General features: G+C 45.2%; 1 protein-coding gene across 1 annotated transcript in view; it reads left to right on the plus strand.

Moving 5' to 3' along the window:
• The first annotated feature begins 2,800 nt into the window (after positions 1-2,800).
• Positions 2,801-18,061, plus strand: part of LOC122773624 (unconventional myosin-XVIIIa-like) — a 35,122-nt gene continuing 19,861 nt past the window's right edge. The window contains exons 1-2 of the mRNA XM_044032425.1: positions 2,801-2,894; positions 4,922-6,049. Of these exons, the coding sequence (XP_043888360.1) occupies positions 5,030-6,049 (1,020 nt within the window). The 5' untranslated portion in view covers positions 2,801-2,894; positions 4,922-5,029. The remainder of the gene's footprint in view (positions 2,895-4,921; positions 6,050-18,061) is intronic.

Genomic DNA, 18,061 nt, shown 5'->3' on the forward strand with positions numbered 1-18,061 from the left:
TTAGAATATAATCTGCATTTATTGTTATTTGAGTCTTTAGCTATTACTTCTTAGACATTAGTTATTTATCAATAATCCCATAATAACCTTTCAGCATAATGTGTGCTTGTAAATTTACATAATTTGGGAAATATTGGTCATATTTGGAAAATCATGCAGGAAAATCTTCTCTTTTTCAGGTCTAGAGGTTAGATTAATCTATTTCTAACATAATTGTATGTACATTCAAAATCACAACAATATCTGAAATCAGTATTTATTTAGCTTCAAAATAATAATACTAATAATAAAAGCAATGCAAATGTTAACAAGGTAATAAAAACAAATACTTAGACCATAAAATTGTAAAGGCAAAAACACAAGCAAATGGACAAAGACAACACCCAAGATAAACAGGCACTAAAACAGGTGATACAAAGACCAGTTTAAATAAGTGGGTTTTTGGGTGCTTTTTAGAAACTGTTACAAAGGCCACAGTTTGCTACTCAGGTCACCAGCCTTTGAGAGAAGAGAAGAAAAGATGGCCAATTTACTGGATATGGAATTCTGCTTTGGAAGAGGTCCACATCAGAGTCAAGTGTGCTTGTCCCAGAACTCTAATAATGTTGACAAATATTGATAATGTCCTGCAGAGCAACCAGTGTTGTATGTTACAGTAAAGCTGCCAGATGGACAGACTTAACATGTTATAAACTTCAGTAGCTACTTATTTATTGTGGTCAAGGTTTCTCACCATTTGTTAGAAGTCCACACTTTTGGATTGGAATGTGACATGAAATATTTATCCTTTAAATGTGATGAACTCTGTCTTTGTTTTAAAACCACAGTGGTTTTGCTGAAGGTTCTTGTTGAAGATCCACCTCTTCACTTTGGCTTTGGCTCAGGTTGAATATGGGCTTCTTGATTTGGTGTGCATGTGGAATGACAGAATGAACATGCAATTGTGTATGTCTTTGTTTTCTCTCTTGGTGGTTGTTTTATCCTGTTTTAATCCATTTAATTCAATGCCTGGTCAAGCCTGTAAAGCACTTTGGTCAGCATTAGCTGTTTTGAACATGCTATATAAATGAATTTGGCATTGAAATTAGCTCTGTGTAAAGAAGCACAATTTGTAAGACAACGGGAGGAAAATTAATAATTTATCACTTGTTTGTATGTTTATAATACTCACCAGTGTGACACCGTGGGAAGTGAGGACATAGCACAGAGACGGGACAGAGATCGACAGCACTATGACGTCATCACACAACAAGACTGCTTTAGCTTCAGAATGCTAACAATGTTGGCTGAAGTGAAGTCTGAAACAAACCACTGAGCCTTTAACACGGGACTTTGAAATATACGTCATTTCTGACACAAATGAGACATTATAAACTGAGAAATTGAGATAATTGACTAATTAAACGGTATCTTCGATCGCGCAGGAAGATTGAATGCGGAACTAATGGAGCCATCTGATTGGGTATGATCTGGAGGGCGGGACATCGCATGAATGATTGGCCGAAGTTGGAATAGAAAAGCTGGAACCAGATCAGCAATGTGGTCCTCTACTGACGCTTGGTGGACATTTTGTAGAACTGCAGTTTCATAAAATGAAATAACAATAAGACAGTGGTTACCAACCAGAGGGAGGAATAAAGAGCTTGTGTGTTTCCCATCAACCACCGGGAACTCCTGAAAAAAAACCCCCATAAAATGTGAAGTCGGTTAAAGTCATTTAAGGACAATTTAAATTCAACCGCTGTGTGTCGGTAGCTGTTACTAATAATTGCTCTAGCACCATGTAATGTATTTTGAGGCCTATAAATATTTCTCACCTACTTGCTTAGCCATTGTTATGCACATATACATGTAAATCCTTTGACCATCAGAGGTAAATGTGCACACTGAAGGAAGTTTTGTTGATTCTGCTGAAGATGATTGTTAATTAATGTTATTGTTATATTGTATTTGGATAATTTTGGTTTTGTTTGCATTTTAAATAACTTATAAAGACCCACCTCTTCTCCTTCACCTCAGGATAGGAATGGTAAACCCAGACACCTAGTTTTTTACTTATTTATTTATATATATTTATTTTATTTTAAAGTTTTACTCTTATGTTTTTATTGTTTTTATGTTTTATACCTTGTTGCTGTGCCTTAACCCTATAAAGCACTTAACCCCCCCCTTGTTGCTGTGCCTTAACCCCCCCACAAGAACTTAAAGCAAAAGTCAGGGCATAAATGTGATGAAAAGTTACCTAGGCCACCATTAGATTTGTTGTTTTAGCAATGCTATAACGACAATAGAGGATAATTATTTCAATTTCACTTTACTGGAATACATCCAGAAAATATGTATGCAGTTTTTTGTTGTTTACAGAAAAAGAATAATCAGAAAAAAAACCCATCCGGTACAGATGTCAAGTATTTAGCGTGATCGACCCTTACACTTGAACAATAACACAGCTCCTGTGTCCTGTGTTTGTCCTACTATTTCATTTAAAGAAATATCTGCAGTAAAAAACGTCTATTACGCCAGGTTTATTCAAGACATGCATTACATACATGCTGCATGAATTAAACTGCAACAAAAATGTTGCACAGTACTGTACATCTACGATTAAAAGACGTCAAGGTAAATTAAAGTGGGAATTATAAGAATTGTATGAAACAAATACAGCCTCTTCTGGTGCTAGCACTACTCTACATACTGTAACTCTTGCTGTAGCTGCAAGGTGTATCCAGCAGGGGTCGCCTGAGTACCGACTTCAGCTGTTGTCCCGGAGCTCGCGACTCTGGTTGGCCGTGGGAGCAGCCTGCTGTGATAACGTTAGCTGGAAGGAAGCAGCCAGTCTGCGGCTTGTGTTCCCTGCGAGCCGAGCCGCGCTTCATCTGCTGTCCCGCTGAACAGTGAGTATTAACTCATGTGCTTCGAGAGTCAGAGGATATGTTTTGTTCGCAGACAGCTGCGCGGGGACAATAATTAATAGAGCAAACAGACAGGCAGTAAGGCAGCAGATAGGCGGTCGGGCTTGACTGGGTGGTTTTCACTGGATCCCAGCGCGTTCCAGGGTTTGCCTTAATCTAAAAGGAGGGCAAAGCACTCAGGCTGTGACTGGAGCCAATTAGGCTACAATGGGAGGATAAACCCCGATGAAGCGTCGCTTTCTTGTGTTTCTCTGGAGCTTTTCTGTTTTCATTTGCTGCAGGATTAAAAGTACCAGCGTTATAAAGGTATCGTTGCCCCTACCTACCAAACAGTAGCGCGGCTAGCTAATGTAGCCGATATGCTACACCTATCTTAGCCCTGTCATGCTTTTTGTCCCGTTGACTTCACGTTTTAAACGGGAGCCCGACATCATTGTGTGAGCCGAGGGTCAGGTGTTGGTATCGTTTTAACCTCGGCGTTAAAGCAGATAAACACAAGTTGGCTTTAATGAGCTCCGTGGAGCTGAGACACTGTTTAAATGTTCCCGAGCTTTTACGTTGACACAAAAGCAGTGCTGTCATTACGGCCCTGGTCTCTCTCGCTCTCTCTCTCTCACACACACATACACACACAAAAGAAGACTTTTTACTAGTACTTAATATATAGACAGACACTGTGACTTTCCCTTTGTCTCGTGTGTTGTTGCGTACGTTGTTTTTATTGTGTTTGCACTGATGAAACATGTGTCCATTCATTAACGAGCAGCACAGATTAAACAGCAGCTTTGTGACACAGTGTTGGTGTTCCCTATGGGAGAGATATCCCCCCCCACACTGTGGCAGTACTGTGCATGATTAGGATGATTTATGTCATGTTTTCATTTGTGATTTAAAAGTGGAAAAACCAGTAGTCTGATATCACTGGGTGTTTCACTCCATGTGAATAATGGATATGTGAATACAGTAGGGGTGGGAATGACAGGGCACGATACAATATGCGATACATCGTCCACAGTACCATAATATCACGATACAGCGATTCTGTGATAACCCCCATAGCCATACATCTCGATCTCGTCTAACTGAAGAAAACAAATCGTCTATGAAAAGTTTATAAAGTACAGGATTTCTTTGTTTATTCATATAAAGTCTATGTATTGAACGTGGATGGGGCATCTCGTAACGTAGCTTTCTTTGCCATTATCCCGCTGTAAACTCCCCTTTTTTTGGCCAGGTATCTTCCACCCAAGTTTCCCTCATTCATTTGAGCAGTGGCCTGAATGAGTTAGTTTGTTGGTTAGTGGTTTTGGTCTGTTGCACCACCCAGCTAATAATGCAGATTGTGGCACGTTGACTCTTGGTTCCCCTGCAGATTTAGTCCAACACAGTGCAGCTGTGTTCAGAAGTCCTGAATGTGATGAGGCTCTGTAGTGGAGGTGTATTAAAATATACTTTAGAAAGTGGAGAAGTAGTGGAAGAAGGATGCTGGTGTGGAGAACTTTCTCCTGGAGGCAACTGAGCTTCAGCCAAGTTTAGCCCCCCCCCTCTCTTATAACATAAAATAATGCATAATAACTCAAAAAGGGAAAACTTAAAATACAGTCTTTGCAATTTGTGATTTTTGGTTTGACAATGATCAATAACTCAGTCCGTGTATGTAGTGCTGGTGTTCAAATCAGTTAATGCCACTGTTTGTGGGTTATTGAGAGGGATGCCTATTATATATTGATTAATGACGAAAACGTTGCTCAAGAAACCAGCTAATTGTGATTTTAAACTTCTTTTTGTTATTGTTAATGACTTGATCATTTAATAATGAAGTTGTTATGCTACTTAATAAAAGATAATTAGAGAATATGTTTTTGACTAATATTCCTGTAAGAATGTTAAATCGATGTTTTGAATATAGACTTTATTGAGATAATTTAAATGTATGTTGTCCAGCATTACATAGTGTTCCCATATTATTCCATATTGTATTTGTTTGACATAGTTGTCTCTTTCCCCAGGGGATTTGTCCCTGTTGGTCAGAACCTCCTTCCTGGTGAACGGGACCTCCAGGACTGTAGGGAAAATATTACCTCGTCGGACAGAAAAGCAGCATTTAGTTCTTCATCATGTTTAATCTAATGAAAAAAGATAAGGAGCGGGAAGGGAGTAGGAAGGAGAAGAAGGATAAAAAGGAGCGAATGTCTGCAGCAGAGATGCGCAGCCTGGAGGAGATGAGCATGCGACGTGGTTTCTTCAACCTAAAGAGGGAGGCGAAGCGTGAGTCCAAGAACAAACTGGAGATCTCCAACCCCATTCCTATTAAAGTGGTAAGCAGCCATGAGTTCACTCTCACCGACATCGAATCAGACGGTCTGAGCAACCGAAGCAGCATGGTCCTGGATGACCAGCTCAGCACTGCCAGCTCCACTGATGACCTGAAGGGTGAGGGTGGAGGAGGACTGGATGGACACCGAAGCTCTGTACACGAGCGTGTGGCACACTTTGGTGCACTTGCCAAGCAAAACTCCGCCCAGGTGGGTCAGATGATGAAACGCTTCTCCTTTTCCCAGAGGAGCAAAGAGGAGAGCCCTTCTGAGGGCTCCACACCTTCAGCTCCAAACTCTGCTGCCCCTTCTCCGCACGTGGAGAGCAAAGTCTTCAGCATGCTCCGCAAGCACAGCATCAAGCAGCAGCCTGAATCACCAGCCACCAAAAAAGTCTGCATCCCTGATTTGGTTGACAAGACCTTCTCAGCACATCTGCAGCTGCCTGCAGTGGTCGCACCCAGTGAACCAGAAACACGCGAGCTGGAGCTCCAGAGGCGCAACACTGGTGACTTTGGATTTTCTTTGCGCCGCACTACTATGCTGGACCGCAGTGTTGACGGAGGAGTGTACAGACGTGTCGTCCACTTTGCAGAGCCTGGCGCCGGCACCAAGGATCTGGCGCTGGGGTTGGTCCCAGGTGACAGGCTGGTAGAGATAAATGGAAAGAACGTAGAGAACAAGAGCCGTGATGAGATAGTGGAGATGATCCGTCAGTCAGGAGACACGGTGCGGCTGAAGGTGCAACCAATCCTGGAGCTGAGTGAGCTGAGCCGCTGTTGGCTGAGGAACACGGAGGGGTTACGCAGGGATACCAGACATGTAAGCAGCTTGTCCACTTTCTATGTACAAAATGCACCTTTACTCTCCACTTTCAGGTTTTCAAGCTCCCACTTGTTTGGCCGACAGATTATCTGCAGCACATGGACAGCAGTGTGTTCTGTATTCTCAGTGTTTGTGTCCTGCTTCAATAGACAACCTTCTTCGAGGACATCATCTGTTAGTGTCTGATTGTGACGAGTAGAATGCAATGGCAGCTTCTATGAGTTTCAGGTCTTGAATATAATATGTTAAATTAGTTATTTTCCCACTGAAATATCACACTTTTTGAATTTTTAAATTCAGTAATAATTTGCTTGAATGCACTGATACAATTAATAGCTGGGAAAGCTTAGAGTAGACACACATTTAATGTTTCTTGGTGTGATCTTGTTCATTTTTCCATCCTCTTGACTTGCTCTTCTCTCCTTAGAGCAGGGACATGTCGAGTACTATCGAGGCAAGGAACACAAATGTTCGTGTATTAGGTTAATTTTATCTCAGGTAATCATGAAATATTTGTTCCACAGGTAAAGTTTGAGTCTTTCTATGTACTTGCCATCACAGCTGCTTTATTACAGCATCATATTTAAGTGCTGGTCATGGTGTGGGAAAGCATGGTGCTTGCTGGTGATTTCTACACTCATGTTCCCTCTTTAACAGCATTTGGACCTATTATTGGTTTGAAAGGTGGAATTTTGGAGCTTGTTGTAGCTCTTATATTGAGATCAGTGTCCTATTGTACTTGTTTTGCAGTGGTCAACAATGCTGCAGTGAATCACCCACACATATGAGACTGTCATTGAATCAAGTCTGTTTCCATAGCACAGTCACATTTGTCTTGGGCAAACATGTAAAATAAACTTCTCCCTAACAATTTCACTCATATTATTTAGAGTCAACTGAGGTTTGCTTTAGACCCATTCATTGTGGCAACTTGGTAAATGCACTAAAACCTTTTCTTTTCATCTTAACAGTTTTTAAACCAGTTTTCTAATACCTATTTGATTTATTTTGTTTAACTTGAGTGCAGTGCAGTGTTTTTCAGTAAATGTTTGTTTAAGATTTTGTTTTGTGTATGTTGTGTGTATATTGGACAGTGGCTTATGGAACTTACTTTAGGTGTTTATGTATGAGGAACAGCTAGTGGTCAACCAATTTTGTTGATGTTTTCTAGTTTGAGCTATTGATACAGTTGTTGGCATGTTCTCTCAAGTCTGAGTGGATTTCCTGCCAAAGTCCAATGGCATGTCCTTCATGTCGGTGACTGTTGTCAATGGATGGACCCAGTGTGAGTGAGGTTAAAACTGTATTCAGTGTTATGGCTTTGTATAGATTAGTTTAACGTCTTGCTGATGAATTTAATTTAGTTTAAATTTGCACAGCACTTACTTTGTTAGTCCAACAAAGTAATGGCAGGCTCATTCTGTTGCGCTGATTTTCTTTCACACAAAGGCAACTTTCCTGTTGCCTCCATTGTTTTTGATTTGCCACCAATGATTTTGAATTGTTATTGATCAATAATCCCATATTAAAATGTGAGTGTAATGCAAATGAATTGATATGGGAAAAAAACTAGACTTTTGCTCTTGTCTCTTGGCTTTTTTATAGCCTTTTGTAAGTCTGATCCATAATGGGAGACTTTGAGCAATCAAGGGGAAGTTCAGATAGAGATAAGGAGCTCATTGGCTACAACAGTATTCCAGCACTGGCAACAACTGCCAATGCTGCAAAGAACCCTAAAAAAGGAAAGGTGCATTAAGAGAGTTGGACAATAATATGGCTGTCAGCATTGGTGGAACATTTCAGCAGTTGCATCTTCTGCCACATACAAGTGCATCTTGCACTTTTCATCTGGACAGAGATCTGCAATTCCAAAATGTTATTCAACAGTTTTTTAGTGATCCTGCCAACTGCAGCTTTAATTTATTGACCGCAAAACCTAAGTGATGTTCACATTAAAGCTCCTCCTTTGGTTCACAGGAAAAATCCCTTGTAATTCTCTGAAGCTTTTAATATAAAAATCTGCACACATTTTTTGCATACCTTGTTGGCAAACATTTATTATTGAAAAATCCATCTGATGAGTTCCTGCTTTCCTGCTTTGTATGTTTGTTGGATGATGGCCTTTGGCTTTTGAAGCATTGGTTGAACCAAACCAGTGACAATATATCAACAAATGTGTCGTGACTTTGTTTGTCATTTTGTTACGTAGCAGTAGAAACCGTCTTATAAGCCCTTACATATGTCCTCCTCAGGTTGCAGATGTCGTGCATTAGCAGTAGCTGAGTGTCCACCAGTATGCTCAATGTCTTGATCATGGCGCGTTTGGCACCATCAGAGGGGTTTCTTTGTTTGCCTCCGTTGGCCATGGTTCAAGGGTCCTTGTGACACAGTGAGGCTGAAAAGCAGCACTAACCCCCCCCCTCCTTTTCCTCACCACAATTGAATTCATCTGCTCTGCGAGGCAGGGAGCGACTCTGTGTAGACAGTGTTGTCCTTTTCCTAAAGTAAGACAGGAGCACTGACCGAAGCTCCACAGTGGCTGTTTGGTGGAATACTCCCACTCAGCCTGTGTCATGTGAAGAGCTGCTCTAATGATTTCCATGGAGCAAACAGGAAGTAGACATTATATCATTTAAGTATGTATAGGCAGTGCCATTTCAAACACACTCAAACATTACTCACTGACTTGCAATCATTGTCTGGACACATCTCAAACTGGATACCTGGATACTCACATGTAGTTAGCTGCCTACACAGTTCTCTCACTGACAGTGTGTGAATTCCAACATGGTAGTGTGAATCAGAATAGCCATAAATAAGTAGCCTTAAAATCATTATCATGACATATGATATAGCTCTTTGTACTATGATGTCATTGTGTAGAATATTATGTAATTTTAATAGTGTGATCTCCTGCATTGTATCTCATGTCTTTCTTGCTTTTAGGGCTGAATGATTTGGCTAAAGTATCTAATGACTGCGATTTACTATTTCACTTTTTTTAAGTAAAGCTTCAGTTTAATATTCACTTTGTTTTGAAACAAAATGGGGCATTACTAAATGGCAACAAGATATTAACTACTTTAATCTAATACACTACAATTAATTGATACGGAACAATCACAATAGAAGGATTAAAACTGCTGCCTTTGTGATTTGCTCATAGTGTTTTAATGTTTAACTTTCACTTGGAATGAATTCATTGATCAGCTCTACTATACTGTAACATGGAATGTCATAATGTAAAGTTAGATGTTATGTACACTCGACATGTGACCTAGTTATATGGTTAATGCTACACAGAAGCCAGAAAATGTCAATGTTAGCCTTTCATGTTACATTATTGATGAGGTTTTTGTCCTCTCGAGGAAGACGGGTCCATATATGTTTGTGAAGAGATACACACACACACACCCACACCATCCTTTGACATCATGAGCCCTTGATTTGTGTGTGTGTGTGTGTGTGTTAAACAGCAGGCCTGTCTGTATCTCTTTGTCCACTTTAACGGATCTCACCAGCTCGACTGCTGGTTCAAATAAAGGCAAACTGACAGAAAGGAACATCATTCAGTGCTGACAAAAGGTTTAAACAAGGCACTGCATCTGCCAAGTCACATAACTCCCAACAACAGTTTCTCTACATATATTATGTCCCTTATACAACACTAACCCAGTAATTCATTGTCCCAATAGTCAAACCTATATTTCATATTTTAATACCTGATCTAGTTACAGTACATGGTTTCTTCTAAAATGTATAATTTCCTCATGAAGTTCTTTTTGCCCTGATCCCGGTTCTTTACTATGGTCTAATATAAAGTACAGTCTGTTACTTTAATATTCACCACATGTTTCTGATAAAACTTTCAGTTTTCATATATAACATGATTTGAATCTGAGGATTCTGGTTCAGTGTGAACTGTGACAGCCACGGATAAGATGCATTGGGAGTTATGAAACAACAACAACAACAACAACAACAACAACATGACATCAATGATGATGATAAGTGAGATACACTGGTGCTCCGAGAAGCTGGTTCTCTTTAAAATTAACTACAGGAATTGTACAAGAGGAAACTGCCAATTTATCATCTTAATTGCATCCCTTCAACACTTAAGTTCACAGGGTTTGTCTGATTTAAGACAGAACACAGACCAGCATTGCCATGAAAACCAAAATGATCCGATGTGAAGCAGTTGGTTGATGTCTAGGTATGAGATACTCAGGCCTTGGAATAATGGGATAATTTTGAACAGGGATAATAACTAGTTTCGCAACCAATGTTTTATTATGATCAGATTATGGACTGATGATTTATTTTGATAAAGTATTGAAAATGCATTTCACCATTTCCCAGAACTAAAACACAGATCCTAGCACTTGGTCAGTGAGGACAGTGTTATCATAACTGACATGTCACAATGAAACAACAACACAAAACAAAACACGATCCGCTAAAAGAATGATTTGGTTTGATAAAGAAATGCCGTGTCTGTTTCCAGCAAATTGCCACAGCTGAGATCATTTAGCATCGTGTCAGTCCATACAAAGCTGGTGCCAAGAGTGCTCCACACAAACACGAACAACACATTAAGATTCAATCAAGATTTGGAAGCAGACAGACAGGATGCAGGCTTTCTCGTAGCTGTGACCAATACAAGGCAGGATGTTCCAAAAAAAGCACAGTTGCAACGTCCTAGGAAAGCAGGAGATATTTTCCTCCCTGAACCAACAAATAAGACAATCACTGGCTCATGTTTGGTTAAGACCAGCTGCACAGATGATGGCTTAACTAATTTCACTGCTCTTATCGGTTAGTTTTTTATTGATTAATCCAAGAATTAGCTGATAAATGGATAGTTGTGGTGCCATTTTTTTAAAGAAATGAACATTTCTTTAAAAATACAATGCTCACAATGCTGTTGTGACTGTATGGGAAATTCAGCATGAATGTGTGTGTGTGTGTGTCAGAGGCAATATGCATCACATGAGCTCCTGATAAAAGGGCACAAAACCTGCAGTATACAGTACAATTGACTGTGGCAGCTTAAAGTCTGCCCCACACCAGAGGATTTTCAAATCTGACTCCATTTTGGGAGACCACAGATACAAGGAACTTTGTAACCATTTTCAATGTTGTAATCCTGAGCAAGCACAGACTAGACGCAGCCTGACAACGGAAGGCTCTCTCTATTGTCGGAAGGACCAGATCGGTACCAAAATCTGGCCAATTATCCTCCCAGGGTGGGACAGGCATTAACAGATTAATTTCTCAGTTTTTGTAGAACCGTGTGTCTGTTGTTGTCACTCCCCCATGACTCATTTACCTGTCGTGTTGGCAGCACTCGGATAAATTCCACCACATCGATTGGTATATCAAACTATCCATTAAACTTTTACCATCCGTCAGTCAGGCGTAATTCATGATAACACTTGGACTGTGCAGCTTCAGCAGACCTCAGCTTAACACCTGCACACGTTGGGTTTCACAGCACACTGACAACCAATCTGGCCTCTTCATTGGCCTGTCTCTCTCAAGGTGCTATATCGTAAAACATGAGCGATCATGGTCTACTACAACTCTCTGTCCTTGGCCATCACCATCAGTTTCACTCACGTCCGGATGTTCTACACCTCTCTCATTTAACCACTCATTTAGACTAGCCATCCACATCATGCGTTTCCTTCCTCTGCTACTTTTTTCCCTTTAAACTTTCAAGTCACTGCCAGGTTTTCTCAGTCATCCCTTCTTAGCACATGTCCCAAAAATCTCATTCGCTTGGTTCTTTTTCAACATTCGTTTCGGTATCTCACTATGGGACACGCCCCTACGCGCTTGTCCCCAGAAGCTTTTCTTTCATTACGCCAGTCCTGACTGGCCGGAAGACGTGACGTCTGCCTCCGGAGGAGGGATTCCCTCCTGCTTTATAAGCCTGACGTCACGTCATCTCTTCAGTTTATTACCTCTTCTCGCTCTCAGAAGCGTCTCTCAGACGGCAGGTGTAGCTATCGGGATAGCATTGCTGTTCTCAGAGTGAGCTAACAACTCGTTCGCCGAACGCTACCTCGACCTACTTTGCTGACTGAGTGTAGTAGCTGGGCTGTCACCAAACAGTAGCTACTGCAGCTAGCCACCATACTAGCTGCTCACCACTTCGTGTTTTAATTACGGAGCTTGATAGTTCTCTTCTCCTTACCATGGAGAAGGTGACTATTTCACCTAAGACATGCGCGTGTGGGTGCAAGATAGCCGGAGCGGACACCCATGCCGTTTGCTCTGCGTGCCTCGGGCTGCAACATGCCCAAGACGCCCTAGCATCTCCGGTTGCCTGTGAACACTGCGCCCGTCTTTCGAATAAGACCCGCCGTCGCCGACTAGCGCGCCAAGCTAGTCTGTCGACCGCGGATCCTATGGTGGGGGCATCCATTCCCCCGCCAGCGGAGTTAACGGAGAGCACGCAGGGAAACACCATCCCCGCGGGAGCCAGCTGGGGTGACCAACTCGACGCTGCCGACCCGCTCTCTGACCCAGATGATCACGTTCCCGACTTCTTTATGGGACAAGTTGACATCGACGACTGTGACTCCGAGATAGGGGACGAGTCCGTGAGCCTCGGCTCCGATGATGACGAGCAGGGGACCGGTCTCTCTTTCCTTTCACCGGCTGCAAAGCCGGTGCTCGGCGATGGCGCACGCAGCGGCTCACCAAACCCGACTGACAGTGCGGACCTTCACGTCGTCTGCAGGAGGGCAGCTGCAAAGCTGGGCATTACGTGGCCAGAAGTCCCCGTAGAGACCACCACGTCTCGTTATGAGGGTAAGCGGCTACCTAAAGCCAAATCAGCCTCGAAACAGCTGCTGCCGGCATTCCCCGAGTGCCTGGAGGAGGCGACGCGGTCGTGGAAGAACCCCCTTTCCACCAAAAACCCCGTCCAGGGAGGGTCGGCGTTGGACTGGGTCGACATGGAAGAAGATGGTTTCTCCCGTCTTCCTCCAGTTGAGCCCCTGCTGGCCTCTCACCTCCACCCCACACGAAAGTCCACCTTGACTTCAGTGGGTCCAGCCCTCCCCTCCAAAGCTGACTGTTTTCAATCGTCGCTCACTGAAAAGGGGTACAAAGCTGTGGCCATGTCCGTGAGGGCTTTGAACGCGTCGTCGCTGCTGCTGGCGTACCAGGCCGAGTTACAGGACGACATGTCAACCTCACCCACCCCGGCTGTATGGGACGAGCTGTGCGTGGTCACGGACCTCTGCCTCCGTCTACACAGATGTGCTGTCCAAGCCTCCGGGAGAGCTATGGCTCTTATGGTCACCCAGGAAAGAGCTAGGTGGCTGAACCTGTCTAGCCTCTCTCCAAAGGAGAAAACACACCTCCTCGACGTTCCTGTGGACCCAAAAGGCTTATTCGGCCCAGCGGTGGCCACGATGCAGAAACGCTGCGAGGAGAAGAAGAGGGAAGGTGAAGCACTTCAACTGTGTCTCCCCAGGAAAGTGCAATCGCCGCCCCCCCCTGCACCCCAGCACGCGTTTGCCCGAGCTGTGGCCCGCCCAGCATTTCGCACCCCTAAGCTTCAGCCACAACCCCAGCCGGCCGGCCGAGGTCGGGGCAAGCGACCAGAGCTCAAGGGTGCGTGGGCAAAGAAACCCTTCATTCCCACCGTGACATCTGGAGACCAAGCCGGCTCCTCGGGCACTGTGGGCGCGAAGAAGAAGCGGCGCGCTACCTAGAGCGCTGTCACCAGGGTGGGAAGACAGGTGCAGCCAGACACCTGCTCTTTCCCCCCGGGAAAATGTTCTGTTCACCACGTTCGCAAGGGCATGTTCCAGGCCCTACAAGAGGCGTGCAGAGGCCATGTCGGCGCTCGCCGTTCACGTCCAGGCGAAGAGGGAAAAGGTCGGACCTGCACAGAGTTCAGTGGGGCCACAGCAGCGTCGACCACGCACACACCAGTGCACAAGCACACACCAGTGTTTTTTCCCCATGCCAAAATGTTCATTAAAAATGTTTGCAGGCGCGCATCCAGGCCATGTGCCAAGGGCGCAGCTACCAGTGTTAATAAAAAACATGGAAAAAACAAACATGAAAAAAAGAACATTGACAAAAGAACAGAACAGGCCCGTGCACATGAGCCCGCTAGGGGGAGCCCTTGCTCCACCAGCGGGACTGCAGCCAGGCCAGCCTGTGCAGTTGCAGATGAGCCCGCTAGAGGGAGCCAATTCTCCACTGGCGGGACGGCAACCTGCGGTGATGGGTGTAATGTGCGCGGTGGCCACACAGCCCATCGTTCCCTCTCAGCCCGGTGCTGCGGGCAGGCCACAGCTGGGCCCGCTTGCGAACCGAACCCAGCAGTGGCAGGCGTGCGGGGCACCAGACTGGGTCATAAAGACTGTGACCAGGGGCTACAGGCTCCAGTTTGCAACCACCCCGCCCCGTTTCACAGGGGAAGTGCAGTCACAGGCTCAGGGGGAGAAAGCTCTCGTCTTGCAAAGAGAAATAATTTCTTTACAAAACAAAGGAGCTATACGAGTTGTACCGCCAGAGCAGAGCCAGAGCGGTTTCTACTCGAGATATTTTCTAGTCCCCAAGAGGGGAGGGGGATTGCGACCGATTTTAGATCTGCGAACGCTGAACAGGTTCATGAGACAATACACGTTCAGAATGTTAACACACGCAGCTCTAATACGTTTCGTGCGTCCGAGCGATTGGTTCATATCCATCGATCTAAAGGACGCGTATTTTCACATCCCTATTTATCCACCGCACAGGAAATATCTCAGATTTGCCTTTCAAGGCATCTGTTACGAATACCTGGTGCTCCCGTTCGGGCTCTCTCTGAGTCCGCGGGTGTTTGTAAAATGCACCGAAGCTGCAATAGCACCTCTAAGGGAGGGAGGGATGCGGCTGGCAACGTACATAGACGACTGGCTTCTAGCAGCGGAGTCGCCCCAGCAACTTCAGGCACAAACCAGACTGCTCATATCGCATCTGATGACCCTGGGTTTCAGAATAAACTGGGAAAAGAGTGTTTTGACGCCGACTCAGAACATCTCTTTTATAGGTCTTTCTCTGAATTCAGTCGCGTTCAGGGCGTGTTTGTCGGCGGAAAGGGTGAAAGCCTTTCAGGCTTGTCTGGCACTTTTTCGCCGAGGGACACTGCTAAAGTTCAGACTGTGTCTCCGGCTTCTCGGGCTGATGGCATCAGCTCTGATCGTGGTCCCATTCGGCCGCTTACGGATGAAGCCGTTTCAGAGGTGGGTTGCGTCACTCAAACTGAGTCCGACGCACCACGGTCACCGCCAAGTTTTGGTTTCTATGGCATGCGTCATAGCGCTGCGCCCTTGGAGACGCATGGCGTTTCTGAACTCAGGCGTTGCCATGGGAACCGTCATGACGAGGAAAGTGATCACAACGGATGCCTCCTCGACGGGCTGGGGTGCCACGCACGAAGGCAGGACAGTGAATGGAGTTTGGAGCTCGCAGATGCGTGTGTTTCACATAAATTGTCTGGAGCTCCAGGCCGTCATACTGGCGCTGAGACATTTCCTGCCCTATCTGAGAGGGCGACATGTTCTCGTCAGGACAGACAACACCACAGTGGTGGCTTATATAAACAAGCAGGGGGGATTACGCTCACGTCATCTGCACACACTGGCACACAGACTGATCGTATGGAGCAGCTCTCGTCTGCTGTCGCTGAAAGCCACACACGTGCCCGGCATCCTGAACCGGGGTGCGGATTTACTGTCCAGGGGCAGTCCCCGCTACAAGGAGTGGAAACTCCACAGCGCGGTGGTGGCTCAAATTTGGGAAAGATATGGTCGGGCAGAGGTGGACCTCTTTGCGTCAGAGGAGAACACACAGTGTCCTCTGTTTTATTCGCTGATCGACCAGGACGCACCAATGGGGCTGGATGCTTTGGCGCACGAGTGGCCGCACGTCCTCCTGTACGCGTTTCCCCCATTAGAGCTGATCATTCCTACTCTCGCCAGGGTGAGAGTGAGGGGTCTCTCTCTGATTCTGATAGCTCCCCGCTGGCCAGCAAAACACTGGCTGGCGGAGATATATCCGTTGCTATGCGACCAACCGTGGCCGTTGCCTCTCCGCAGGGACCTCCTGTCACAGGCGCGCGGAGAGATTTTTCATCCTCATCCAGAGCGTATGGCTCTGTGGGCTTGGCCCGTGAAAGGCTGAATCTGACCACTGTCGGACTGCCACGTAATGTCATTGAAACTATTCAGAGCGCCAGGGCATCCTCTACACGTTATGCCTATGATGGCAAATGGCGTGCGTTTGAGGAGTGGTGCGTACGAACAGGAGTCATTGCTTTCCAGAGTCCTGTTCCTGTTATTTTGACATTTCTGCAGAGTCTGATGGATAAAGGTCTGGCTTTCTCCACTGTTAAGGTGTATTTAGCCGCTATTTCGGCTTGTCACGTGGGCTTTGGGGACAAAACGGTGGGTCAACATCCTCTCGTTTGCCAGTTCATGAAGGGAGCGCGGCGCCTTCGCCCTGTGTCGAGGAGCCTGACGGCTCCGTGGGATTTACCAATGGTGCTAGATGCCTTGTCTCTACCACCTTTCGAGCCGCTGCAAAAGGTAGGGCTCAAGATGCTCTCCTTTAAAACGGCTTTATTGCTGGCACTGGCATCGGCTAAGCGAGTCAGTGACATTCATGCGCTATCGGTGAACCCGGCATGTACGCAATTTTTGAATGGGGATTTGAAGGTTTTACTGAAACCTAACCCAGCGTTTGTACCTAAGGTATTCAACGCTTCTGTGGCGTACCGCCCTATTGAACTGTCAGCCTTCTATCCTCCGCCCTTTTCGACGCGGGAGCATGAACGGCTGAACACGCTCTGCCCGGTGCGGGCATTACGCACGTATATAGACAGGACAGCTGGATTCAGGAAATCGGAACAGCTGTTTGTGTCTTGGGCTACGTCACATTTGGGGAAACCCCTGACGAAGCAGCGTCTGTCACACTGGATCGTGGGTGCTATTACTATGGCATATAACAGCAAGGGGCAGCGTCCTCCTGTGGGCGTACGTGCTCATTCCACCCGTGGTATGGCCACGTCTTGGGCGCTGTTTCACGGTGTGTCTGTTGAAGAGATCTGTGCGGCTGCCAGCTGGGCAACGCCACACACTTTCACCAGATTCTACAAATTAGACGTCACGACGCATGCGCTGTCTCATACGGTCTTGGGCGTATGTGCTGTTCCAAGTGTGTCTATTTAACTGGTCATAGACTGGTAACGGGTCTTCGAGATAAGCTTGTCTGGCAATGCGGGAGTCTCTATATCCCATAGTGAGATACCGAAACGAATGTTGAAAAAGAACTCTAGGTTAAGAAATTAACCCCAGTTCTTTGAAACATGAGTGAGGTATCTCACCAGACCACCCTCCTTGCCTGGAGCGAGGAAGAGGTGTGCTTATTGAAACTGAAGAGATGACGTGACGTCAGGCTTATAAAGCAGGAGGGAATCCCTCCTCCGGAGGCAGACGTCACGTCTTCCGGCCAGTCAGGACTGGCGTAATGAAAGAAAAGCTTCTGGGGACAAGCGCGTAGGGGCGTGTCCCATAGTGAGATACCTCACTCATGTTTCAAAGAACTGGGGTTAATTTCTTAACCTAGAGTTCTTATCGCGCAAATTAGCTTCCTGTTTGTTATAGCCCTTAGTAGGCACCTCCTCATTACTCACTTTATCTGTCCGAAGAATCCTCAACATTCTGGCCACTCAACATTGGCCTGTGTCCTCCCAATGGAAGAGCCACATTATCCATTTACCCTAATGAATAAAGGCATAAAAAGGAGGGAAGACAAAGTGAGAAATCAGCCTGGTCTCCTAGAAATCCATTGTTATTTTACTGCAGATTTGTCTGCAAATCATGGGAAATCACGTTTTTTTTTTTGCTAACTTTTGATACTTTTCACCATGTCTAAAATGACTTGGTACTCAAATATTGTGAGTGGCAGTGAGAGCCAGATGTCTAACAAGTGGCA

Source organism: Solea senegalensis, linkage group LG8 (genome assembly GCF_019176455.1).
Source record: "Solea senegalensis isolate Sse05_10M linkage group LG8, IFAPA_SoseM_1, whole genome shotgun sequence".
NCBI classification, from domain to species: domain Eukaryota; kingdom Metazoa; phylum Chordata; class Actinopteri; order Pleuronectiformes; family Soleidae; genus Solea; species Solea senegalensis.